Source organism: Typopeltis vanoorti, chromosome 7 (genome assembly GCF_054136105.1).
Source record: "Typopeltis vanoorti isolate ZY-2024b chromosome 7, IOZ_Tvanoo_1.0, whole genome shotgun sequence".
NCBI lineage: Eukaryota > Metazoa > Arthropoda > Arachnida > Uropygi > Thelyphonidae > Typopeltis > Typopeltis vanoorti.
Genome location: NC_143555.1, coordinates 77,935,065 through 77,948,186, shown reverse-complemented (window position 1 = coordinate 77,948,186; position 13,122 = coordinate 77,935,065). Strand labels below are relative to the sequence as shown.

Genomic DNA, 13,122 nt, shown 5'->3' with positions numbered 1-13,122 from the left:
GTTAATGCAAGGAGTGTTAAGGACTTTAAGATTCTATATGATAAATATGTTGTCAGCTGAATGAACTTCCCATGATGAACTTCCCTTTACTCATATATATGAGTCTGTCGACTCCATGGAGGGTATAATAATAATAATAATATCCACTATTCTACACACCATGAGAACCTGGACCTCGTATGTTCGGCTTCTGAGATTTTATAGCTGCCATGAGCTGTAAAACCTCACTTATGTCTTTACTTCAATATATCCTTACCAACTTGTATTCTTCTATCATATCTACTCTCTTCCATTTGTTACTCACACTAACAACTACATTCCCTCAGTCTCCTCATATGCATAATTCCATTACCCGCCAGTGGATCTTTTCAATTGTCTCCTGATCTCCTCTGAACAGTGATCATACCTGGTTTTCAATGTGATGTGGAGACATTGGAGAGGGTCCAGAGACCAGTGATTAAGACAATATCAGGATTGAATCATCCTGAACACGGTAGTCAAGATATAGTCATATCAAAACCTTGTAAAGCAGTAAAGTAACTTCCTTTTCTTAGAACTTGGTGTTTTTTTTCAATAGTGCATTTATACAATGATTCATTAAGTCATTCAAACTATTTCGTTTTCTCTCAAATAATAAACAACTCAACTTCATTTCTAAAGTATCTCATACCTTCTCTCTTGCATTCACTAAGGTTATTTTTCCTTTTACTTGCTAAATTACACACACTAAATTACACACACAAAAAATTTAATCAAAAATCCTCTCAGATTTTTGATTAAATTCTTTTCATAGTCTTTTGTATTCCTTATCTTGGGTGACATCATCCTAGCCTGCTTTTTATGTTGCCTTAGCATTCCATCCACAGCATTTACTTTTTATGCAGCTTTTACATAAAGGTTTTATTTATCCATTTAACTGTCATGCAACTTATTCTACTAATTCTGGGGATGCAGTCAGATATACAGTAGTGAACAAATTAATCCGAACGCTCACATTTTAAAGAAAAATTTTAATTTCCCAAGAAAATAAGTACAAAAATTAAACTCCAAAATTACCTAATAATTTATATATACTCCTCTGTTCCTAATAAGTTCGTTAATTCACTTAGGCATGGACTCTACCAAAGTAGAACACAGTTTTCATATTTCTGCTCTTGAAAAATATAAAACATATTTTTATAATGGATTGTATTAGTTATCCTTTGTATCACAATTTAATTTTCCATGCCTCTTTTTCCAATATGGCCCACAAATTTTCTATTGGGTAAATGTCAGGAGAGTTACCTGGCCACTGAAGCAATTGGATGTTGTGATTTTTGAGGAACGCTTTCATTTTTTTTGAAGTGTGGCATGAAGCAAGATACTGTTGGAAGATGAGTTCTTTGTCTTTCTGGATCTGTGGGACCACTCTTTTCTCCAATATTTTTATGTATCAGTCACTTTTCATAATACCGTCAACAGTCACAAGTGATCCTGGACCATCATGTGTAAAACAACCTCAAAACATCTTTTTTTAGTGGGTGTTTAGGAGCTTGTTGAAGGTGGGTGAGAGACGTCTTCTCAGCTGCTGATTTGCAAACATAGGATACTCGCTCTCCTTAGACAAAAAAATGGCTCTCATCTGAGAATATGACCTTCTTCCACTTCTCAACAGTCCAATCTTTGCACATTTTTACCCACTGAAGCCTCTTTTTCTGCATAGCATTCATCAACAGTTGTTTCTTTTTTTTTTTTGGTCTGTGGGCAGTCCATCCTGCTTCCAACAATCTTTGACAAACTGTAACATCAGAAACATTAATCCCACTACCTGCCAAGTCTCTATTTAAGTCTACAGCAGACAATCTTGGATTCATTTTGCTTTTCCTAACTAGTAAATGATATTGAGTAAGTGTAGTTTTCTCTTTTTGTTCACATTTTATGTCAGGAGAAAAGGTACCTGTCTTCCTAAACCCCTTTAAAATCGCATTAACAGTACCCGAACCAACACCACACTCATTGTCAATTTGTCTTTGAGTTATGGATATGTGCTCATAAAGAGTGCATATTTTGAATGCTTTCTTGGAGATGTATCCATGTTATAGCTGCAGGATGAATAAAACACTACGAATGTCAACTTGTTTACACATAAGAAACAATGAATTGTTTCTTATAATCAACAATTCATTGTTGATTATAATAAACATGTATTCACAAGAATAAATAATAATCCATTTTATTACTGCAAATATTTTGGCCTGAACCAACCAGACCATCATTAATGCACAAGTACAATCACAAGATGAAATTGGAACAAAGGAATGTTATTCCTTTGTTCCAGTTTCAGAAAAGGAATTATTATTAAACAAGACCTCATGGAATCAAAGACTCATCTGGGGTGTTATTCCTTTTTACAGATCTGAGTTGCATAAAATTATTCTACTCTGGAGCAAATAACGAGGGAAGAAATGGTGTAGGAATTGTGGTGCGTGGCAGAAATGAGGAATTGGAAGACAATGAGATGGTGATTGTCGGAGGAGACTTGAACGGGCACATAGGAAGACAGAATAGAGACTATGAAAGGGTGCATGGTGGCCACGGAGTGGGAATGATGAACCAGGAAGGAGAGAGAGGGTTGTGGACTTTGCAGTAGCATTTGATCTGGCAATTGTGAACTCGTTTTTCTACAAGAGGGAAGAACATTTGATAACATTTAGGAGTGGTAACAACAGCTCACAAATTGACTACATTTTGACTAGAAGAAAACATCTTAAGGTTGTGACAAATTGTAAAGTAATTCCAACAGATCAAGTAGCACAACAACACCGACTGCTGTGCGCAGACTTTAAAATAAGATCGAAGATAAGAACTTCTGGATGCCATGGGATGAAGACAATTAAGTGGTTTCGCTTAAAAGAGGAGAGTGTGAGGAATCGTTTTAGGGAGAGGGTGTTAGAGAGGATTTCAAATGGACTGGAAAGTGTACAAGATTGGTGGAAACGTAATTCAAAAGTAATCCTGGTGAGACATCTGGAAAGATTAGAGAGCAGAAGGAGGGTTGGTGGTGGAATAGTGATGTACAAGTGGCAGTGACAGCTAAGAGGAAGGCAAAGCAGAAGTGGGATGAGTCAAGAGTGGAAGAGGACAGAGAGCTGTACAAAGAGAGAAAGCAAGAAGCCAAGAGAGTTGTGGCACAGGCGAAGGCCATGGCATATCAAGATCTATGATCAATTAGAAAAAAAGGAAGGACAGAGAAAAATTTACCAACTAGTGAAATGTAGAAATAAAGCAGCAAAGGACATCTTACATGTGAGGCAGATCAAAGATGCTGAAGGAAGAGTATTATGGAGGGATGTGGACATAAGAAACAGATGGAAAATATACTTTGAGGGACTTTTGAATGAGGAAAATGCAAGGACTCACAGAGGAGATGGGCAGCCTTCTGAGGGGATGGTGCAGAACATCAGTAGAATGGAAGTGACGGAGGCCATGAAGAGGATGCGGAATGGAAAATCGGTGGGCCCCAACAGAATTCCAGTGGAGGCATGGAAGGCACTGGGGGAAGAGGGAATTGACCTGCTATGGGACCTGTTCATGAAAGTTTACCTACAGGAAAATATACCTGAGGAATGGAGGGAGAGTACTCTTGTTTCCATCTACAAGGGTAAAGGGGATGCACAAGACTGTAAAAATTACAGAGGAATAAAGTTGATGTCCCACACAATGAAGATCCTAGAAAGGGTTCTTGATGGTAGATTGAGGAAGGAGGTGGAGATTGCAAAGGAACAATTTGGCTTCATGCCTGGTAGATCAACAACAGATGCTATCTTTGGGTTACGACAGATGATGGAAAAATATCGAGAGAAACAAAGGGAGCTACATCTGGTATTTATTGATCTGGAGAAAGCATATGATAGAGTGCCAAGGCAAGAAGTCTGGAGGTGTCTGAGGGAGAAGAAGGTGCTGGAGAAATATGTCAGGTTGGTGCGGGAAATGTACAGAAATGTGAAGACAAGTGCTCGGACCTGTTTGGGACAGACAGAAAGTTTTCAAGTAACAGTTGGCTTGCATCAAGGGTCAGCATTAAGTCCGTTTCTGTTTAATATTGTGATGGAGGTGAGAGAAGATGTGCCTTGGACAATGTTGTATGCAGATGACATCTTGCTGTATGCAGATTCAAGAGAAGAAGCGGGAACTAAACTGGAAAGATGGAGAAAAGTACTGGAAGAGAGAGGTATGAGACTGAGCAGAAGTAAGACAGAGTATATGTGTTGCACAGTGGGCGGCGGCAGCCAGGAGACAGATCTGGAGCTGGAAGGAAATGTCATCAGGAAGGTGAGAGACTTTAGATACTTAGGTTCAACAGTGGAAGAAGATGGAGCAGCTGAGAAGAAAGTGGGATGCAGGATACAAGCGGGTTGGAGGAACAGGAGGGAGATGGCTGGAGTGTTATGCGATAAGAGGGTGCTGATCAATCTGAAAGGCAAAATTTATAGGACAGTAGTGAGGCCAGCTATGACATATGCTATAGAAACTGTGGCCCTGAGGAAAAATAACATCAGCAGGATGGAAGTAGCAGAGATGAGAATGCTTAGGTGGATGTGCGGTGTGACCAGAAAGGATCGTCTGAGAAATGACTATGTCAGGGGAACAGTGAAAGTTACGAACTTAGGAGCGAAAATACAGGAGACAAGGTTGAGATGGTTTGGTCATGTTATGAGGAGGGAGGACGAATATGTGGGAAGAAGGGTCATGCAGATGGATGTGCAAGGAAGGCGGAAGCGTGGGCGGCCAAAGAAGAGATGGAGGGAGCTGGTAGAAGAGGACTTGAAGATGAAGAACTTGGATGTGGTGACAGCCCAAGACAGGAAGGTGTGGAGGAGACTCATTACAAACAGTGACCCCACTTAAGTGGGAGAAGCTGCAGAAGAAGAAGAAGAGTTGCATAAAATCCTTCTGATGAAACAACCAGCTCACCATTACAGAAGGATAAGGAAAAACTGTAGTAATTGACACTACAGAGTATAACAGAAAAATTTCTCTTCTGTTACAAGATCAAACCAAGTACAAGAGACTATTCAGAACCCTACCAATAACCAAATCAACAAAGAGATCAGCTGGAATAAAGACACCATCAAAAAACTGAAGATTATTTTGAAAGGACCCCTAGTTCTATGGTCTACCTAAAATCCATAAAGAAGAAGTGCTTCTCAGACTCATAGTCAACAGCATACATGCTCTAAATTAAAGATGCCAAGTAATTATCTTCTTGGTTTAATTCTTTATCCAAGTGTAAGCAAACAAAGTTCGCATGTGAAGTAACTTCACGACTGGGCAACATGTATAATGCTATGCATTATGGGAAGGGTCACTACCCAGACCAGCTTCAACATTTACTGAGATCTCATAAGTGGGAGCCAGACCAAAACCTTCCTTTTTAGATATGCTATGTGGATGATGTGTTTGCTATCTGGCCTGAATCAGAAGCATCCTAAACCAAAATTAACTGCCTGCACCCTTTATCAACTGAACAATGGAAAATTAGCCTACATGGACAATCTCCTTTCTTGTACTCCATTTGGAATACTTACATCTAGTGGTGAGCTATGGGAAATTTGGGAAATATGGGACTCTCATCGTCGAGCAAAAAAAAAAAAAAAAAAAAAAGGCCTAACTTAGCCCTTATAATGCGACTTTGTAGGGCTTCTGACAGATATGATAATTCCTGTAGGATATCAATCATTAATGCTGGATCTTTTAAAAATTCCAAATTGAGAAGTCGGTATTGAAATTTGAAATTACCCAGCTTTATGCAAGCATTTTGAATCGAACGATAAATAAAATATTTTATATTTTATCGTTATATTTACCATTTGATTCAAAATGCTTGCATAAAGCTGGGTAATTTCTCCACAAAGCAAGAGCCGTTTGTAAACTGCAAGCTGCCCATCATGGTCCAAACACATGGCCGATCTTTCAAATTTCAATACCAAGGTCTTTTGCAATCGTATTTAATTCTTGTTGATTTTTTGGTGAATGATGATGAAAAGCATATAATTTATCCATAAATATTTCAAAATGATTTACTTCTTTAATGTTTTTTATTGAATTGTCTAATGCTAAGTGTAAACGATGAGCACAATGCCAAATCACAACATTAGGAAATTTTTGTAGAAGTTTGATTGCAACACCTGATTTGTTTCCTAACATTACTAGCTCCATCAGAATAAAATGCAATGAAATGATTTTTTATATAGTTATCAGAAAATCCATATGAATTTAAAGTAGCAATTATAGTAGCAGGTATACATTCCACGGTGGTATTTTCTAGTTCTACAAGATTATTAAACAAGAAGAACAAGGGGCTCGCAAATTTGAGAAAAATCTAACAAAGGGCTCGCGCGAGCCCCTTATAGCTCACCACTGCTTACATCAGTTCACCATAAATTTACCTTCACAAGCTATTACATACAACAATATTCAGCTCATCATCCATCTCAAAAAATGAACATCATCAAATCTTTACTCAATAGAGAACATGTATAATGTCAGAGATCCTTGAATTGTGCTCCAATTCAAGGATCTCTGGCAAGGACTAGACACCATCCAAACCATCATGCTACTGAATGGCTTCACCTCTAGCTAGTTTAAATGCATACTGGACACTTACAAGTCTGTTCCTAAGAGCCCTAAACTACTACAGTGAGTCCCAGTATCTTACATTGCAGGCCAGTTGCAAAGATCCTGAAAAGATACAGTTTAGTAGTCCCTGCATTCTTTCCTATGAAAAAAAAAACCTCCTAGTTACACTTCACAAAAAATAAACAGGCTCCTCTCTCCCTCCCACCCTGGTGTTTTCCAGTTCAGTGCAATTGCTTCTGCTCATACTTTGCACAAACAGAATGCATAGTCAAACAATGACCATAGGAACACCAGTCTTATATTAACCACAGTAAACCTGAAAAATCTGGCTTGGCAAAGTACAGAGTGGATGCTGCTCACAGTATCCTGTTTGAGCATTTGTTGAAAGAGAGTTCCGAAGTGCTTCTATACCGTTCAAACTTAAATCAAAATGACTATTTGCTGCCAAGATTCGGGAGAAAGTCTCATTCTCAAAATGGCAAGCAATAGTACAAATTCCCAATATCGGAAGTTGTACTATTGCTTTGTGATATGTTGGAGAATCTCTCTACAGTCAACAATTGAACAAAGAGAAAAGCCTTCCTTCTGGATCTTTGACAAAACACAGAAGTGAGGGGCTCTAGAAAAATAAGTTAAGTTTGTCTATGGTATCTCCATCGACTTACGACTTCATCTAACTGAGTTGACTACTGGTGGGGTTGTGGTCCATTTCCAGGTAAGCTGATCTATCGTGCAGTAAAAGAAATTTTTAATGTATAATTTGCAATGTCCATAACTACTGTGGCTTTATCTTTGTCTACTTTTGTAATAACAAAATAAGTCTTAAAGATTGTAAAGTTTTAATTTCTGCTAAGGAGATGTTTGTAGAGGAAAGCTTTAATTTCAGTAGCGCAGATGAGACTATAAGACGATGTTTATTAGCATTCTCACTACAGAGAGTGGGAAAATTCTGCTCAGTATTAAACAGGAAATCTAAGTAAGGTATCTTAGGAACTATAGCAAATTTATGTCCTTTGTATAAAATAAGAATTCAGTTAAAGGATGTCCTGAGATGTTAACTACCCAATTGTTTGGAACAGTAGGATAAATTTGCTATAGTTCCTAAGAAAATACCTTACTTAGATTTCCTTTGTAATATTGAATGGAATTTATACACACTCTCTCTCTCTCTCTCTCTCTCTCTAGTGAGGATGCCAAAAAACTTTGCCTAGAAGTCTCATCTGTGCGAATGAAAGCAAAACTTCCTCCTACAAACATTTTTTCAGCATAAATGAAAGCAAAACTTCCTCCTACAAACATTTTTTCAGCATAAATGAAAGCTTGACAATCCTTAAGATGCAACAACCATCTCATTATTACAAAACCAGACAAAGGTAAAGCCATGGTAATTATGTTATGGATATTGAAAGCTTTTTCACTTGGTTATACTATAAATTAAAGATGCCAAGAAATTCTATTATTAGTTTCATCCTTTATCCAAGAGTAAGCAAGCAAAGTTTGCATATGAAGTAACTTCACGACTGGGCTACTTGTATATAGATGCTAATGACTTCACATCAATTGCCTTAGTAGCCATTGATGTGAAGTCATTGGCTGTTATTGTGTCGATCAATCCAATTGAATGTTGTCGCTTGTCATGAGTTGCTGTTTTTGTTTACTGAGTTTCATCTCTTTTGTGTGCATGAAGTGTGAACTGACATATTTAGGACACCAATATAGACAAGTTTTAATATATAATTTTCTATAAACAATTTATAATTTTTTTGCCCATATTTACAATGGGAAACAGTGTTAACGATCTATTGAATGTCACATTTTCTACCAGAGCTTAAAACAAACACATTGTCCCCTATTCTATGCAGATTTGGTTACAATTAATTTATAAATTAAAGTATTCATAGTTATCCTACAATTAATTGCATTGGACCAATTAAGATGAGTACTGATGTGTCATGCACTCTTAAAACTTTCATGCATCAATAAAAATGTAATCATACAGTCAAATTGACGTGAATTTTGTAGCATCGGTTGCATACGCCACATGAAAGCACACCCAACTAAAATGGGCATGTGATGTCACTAATATATATATATATCACTCCTCAACAACAGATTCCACTGTACATGAAAATCTGTGAAATTCCTTAGGTGGTCTCACACTGGCCAGTCAATTTCCGTCACCTAGTATAAAACTTCCACTCTACCAACTGGAGGTCTAGGGTAGAGGGGGACTGAATTATCTAGCCCTTAGCCATGGTGTTAAGTGTACAATTTAACAACATTTCACAGGTGAGATTCGCATTAAAAAATTTGGTATCAGTAGTCTGAGACCTATGCAGTTCTTATCAACTACATGAAATTCTGAATAGGAGTATTTGAGTGATGCGAAGAACCATCTACACTTGTCAGACAACTAGTGAAATGACTTACAATTTACAGCCCCCTACTTTTACTACTATAATAATAATAACAATAATATACAAAGTATTGTACAATAAATTTATAATACCTGGATTTCACTATCTACACAAAGGTCTGGTGATGATATCAATGCCTGTAAATGACTAGTTCCAATATTTAAAAAATCTTCTGTTTCCACAACTTGTAAAAAATGAAGAAGAGTAAAAGCATCTGCATGCTGAACTAATGCAACATGTCCATGCTGTTCTGCTAACTGACGAATTCCAAGACAGTTTGAAGGATGAAGTTGAGATCGCATAAATTCACAGCAGGCTTGTGCTAGGGACTCTAGCTGGAGAACTGATGCAGCATACAAAAGAGGTTGAGCATTTCTAATAGTGAGTTCTACTTTAGCAGTATATGCAAATTTGATAAGCAACTCCATTGCAGTTTCATCAATATCTTTAATAGTAATGGTCTTCTGTTTGCTTTCTGCTAATTGAGATGTGAACATGGCACGAAAATATGGACTACAGCATGCCAGCACAACTCTATGACATTTTATAGATTTTTGTCCAGTCCTTATTTCAATATCACAAAGGATTTCTTCTTTAAAGAATTCATGAAGCTTTTGAAAAGATGTATGTGGCATACCCTTTGCTTCAAATACAAACAAAGGTGTGCGATCTTCAATTAGCATATCACCCATTTTTGTTATCATGGCAGTAAGATATAAATCTTAAGAATTAACATTCTTAGATTAGAAAACTCTTCTTTGGTGCTACAAAATAAGAAATAAAAATTAGTAATCTGAATATAAAAAACATTTCATAAATCATTAACTTCTTGTAAAAGAAGTTGAAAAGAATTTTTTTTTCTGAAATAAAGTTATACATTGCAATTCTAGGTGAAAAAAAAATGACAAACAGAAGTCTTGGCTAACATTTCTGTTAGTTCCCTTTTCGTAGAATAAATAATACAAAATTAATAGAAAACAAAATAATATTAGTATATTGAGTTAAATGAGTTCAATGAGTTTATTATTATTATTATTATTATTATTATTCCTAATACCTCCAAGGAGTCCGAAGACTCATCGCGGGAGGACACCAACAACTATCTCTACACCTAACCTCTACTACGAATCATCTCCATCAACGCCATCTACCGCCCACCTTCAACACCACCACAACAGTAATTTTTGTCTGTAAATTGCGTGTGTTCTGAAGGGCCGATTTGTATGTATGCGGGATGAAAAACCCGAGTTTCCGGGAGAAAAAACCCTGCTACCTCCGTATGAGATCGGCTAACTCACCTTCGATTGAAATCTACCAGATAAAGATTCCTCCCGTCGCGACGAGAATCGAACTTAGGCCTATTCCAATCGAAGGGCGCAATGTACCATCGTTCTTCCAATTGCGCTACGGAGGCGTTTGAAGGACAAATTGAACTGTATAAGAGTAATGGACTGCATCTGAATGGTTTTGGTGCTAGAGCGCAACTAACTCGAGAACTGGTCAAAGAAAGGCTTAGAATAAGTTTCACCGGTCGGTGATTAGACTTGAACTAGTCTATCTTTGGGTGGCCTAGCACAGAGGATGCAAGTGTCACTTTCATTGAGCTACATAGGTATATAAAATCTACATACATCATTAAACTTACCTTTTCTTTCTTATTTATTTATTCAAAATTGGTCATCACTAAAAATTAAGAGAAAATTATAAGATAATTGCATACACACACACACACACACACACACACACACACACATATATATATATACCCAGACTTGCAATACTTGCAGGTGCAAATTTGACTTACTTGTCTGTTTGCTTACTTGGGAAATGGAGTAAAACCAGGTTTAAAATAGCTTGGTATCTTTAACATTTATTATACCCAATATATATATATATATGTGTGTGTGTGTGTGTGTGTGTGTGTGTAGACTTTTTCCAGTTCATGAGTATGTGACTAAGAGTTTATAAGGCAGAACACCAGAATAAGATGATAACATTTATTTTAATTGACAACACGTTTCATTCCTAATTGCACAGGATTTCTTCAGGTGTAAACATACATACTAGTAAACTAGTAAACAAAACTGTAAGAACTAACAAAGGTGACAACTGTTGTGCAGTTACAAAAGAGGCTGATGTTATTTTAAAATATTTTTAATTGTTCAGAATGTTTGTGCATGTTTACACATTCCTGTGAATGTGTTTGGCTAATGAAGGGTAGGATGTACTCACACAAGTTGATACTTGGGTTAATATTTTTATGTTTAGGATCTAATACCATTTCCAAAGACTCCCAGATTTTTCTCTCCATTCTATCATAGCAACAGTGTAATAGTTCCAATTTATCCCTTAAAACTTGAGGTCTCATGTGTGAAGCATCTTGCAGATCAGCTAAAGAGAGCACGTGATGACAAAGCTGAAGCTTCACTCCTATGGTATTCAGTATCTCAAACGTGTTTTTCAATACATTGTTCAATTGATTTTTCTTTCTGTCCACAGTAAGATGATTGGCATTTGCACCATAGCCAATAAACACCTAGATATTGAAGTGGGCTATGTCAAGGTTTTTGTGGATCTGAATAGTGATCTCATGTTGATAAAAGCATCAAATTCTACTTGATTTCATATTCCTTAAGTATTTTTGCTAGTTTTATGGAAATAGACTAATATATGGAAGCGTGATGAGTCCTCTGTTTTCTTCTTCATTAGAAATTTGCTGGTCTCATGTCTGTTGATGATGATGTGGCCATTATAGCCATTTTGAAGGAAAGTGTTTCTTAAATGTTGTTGAAGTTCTTTGGCTAGTTCATTCTTGTCAGTGATGAGTCAATGGGCTCTTGCTCCTAGTGTGGAAATAATACACAATTTTTGAGGTCTATAATGATGGGAAATGTAGATATCTGTCAGTATGTATGCTTTTGAAATATAGAGACCTTTAATTTACCTGATTTCATAGTAGAATGTCCAGAAATGGGAGCGAACCATTAGAGTCTAATTCATAGGTGAATTTTATGTTAGGGTGTCAACGATTCAGGTAGTAATGAAAAAGCGGAAATGATGGTAGTCCATGGTTCCAGACTAAGAATATATCATCAGCATACCTTTTTCCATAATTTTGGTTAATGGTGGTATTCTTCTAGGACCTTGTTTTTGAATATTTCCATATAAAGACGAGCCTCCATAGCTCAGTCAGTAGACGAAGCCCTTTGGTCAGAAAGACCTGGGTTCAATTCCCATCAGTGATGTGAAGAACCTTTATCTGGTTTCTTTACGAAAGGTGAGTTAGCTGGTCTCATACAGAGGTAGAGGTTTTTCACCCTTAAATTCGTGTTTTTCGTCCCCCAGAACAGGAAAACCAGCCCCATGAACACACATCGATTACAGTCATGAATATGTCTCAGCCTTATACCAGTCCTGAGCCCAGGACTGGTATAGGGGGGAGTGGGGGGTGGAGAAAGTAATGGTGAACTACCCAGTAAAAATTTCACCAGGAACACTTTGTGGGCAATGCCTACAAAGTCACCTAGGGTCGGAAACGATTGAAGGGAAAAACCACTACTATATAAAGATTTGCTAAAACTGGTGACTGCCAATGGCTAGACCAGAGGTCTGTTTGTATATTCTATTTTTATATTTGAAATATCCAGATGAAATATTCTGTTTGAAGAGTGCCATAACAGTGTGGTAAGAAGATTGTCAGTGTGTTGCCAAGGTATGATAGTGATAAGCTGAGATGGTGAGCAAACATTATTATTATTTATTTATTTATTATTATGTATATGGTATGATGTAATACCACTCTCCATCTCTACCACTTAATCCACCAACTACAGTAAAACTGTCACTATCATCAACATCAACGCCATCTGCTGCCCATTGCCACCACTTTTTGTCTGTAAATTGTGTGTGTGTTCTGAAGGCCATTTTGTCTTTATGAAGTATGAAAAATGTGTTTCCGGGAGAAAAAAACCCTGCTACCTTCATATGAGATTGGCTAACTCACCTCCAGTTTAAAAAAAAAAAAAACATATAAAGATTCCTCTCGTCACAACGAAAATCGAACTTTTCCAATCTAAGGGCATTAGCA

At 37.1% G+C, this 13,122-nt stretch overlaps 1 protein-coding gene across 5 annotated transcripts in view; it reads right to left on the bottom strand.

The window, feature by feature from the left end:
* The window catches only part of LOC150104800 (kelch-like protein 8), a 235,894-nt gene that overhangs the window by 137,274 nt on the left and 85,498 nt on the right, over window positions 1-13,122 (bottom strand). For all 5 annotated transcript variants that reach the window (XM_090395976.1, XM_090395978.1, XM_090395979.1 and 2 more), the window contains exon 2: window positions 9,128-9,799. In XM_090395976.1, coding sequence (XP_090252102.1) covers window positions 9,128-9,739 — 612 coding nt within the window. In that variant the 5' untranslated portion in view covers window positions 9,740-9,799. The remainder of the gene's footprint in view (window positions 1-9,127; window positions 9,800-13,122) is intronic.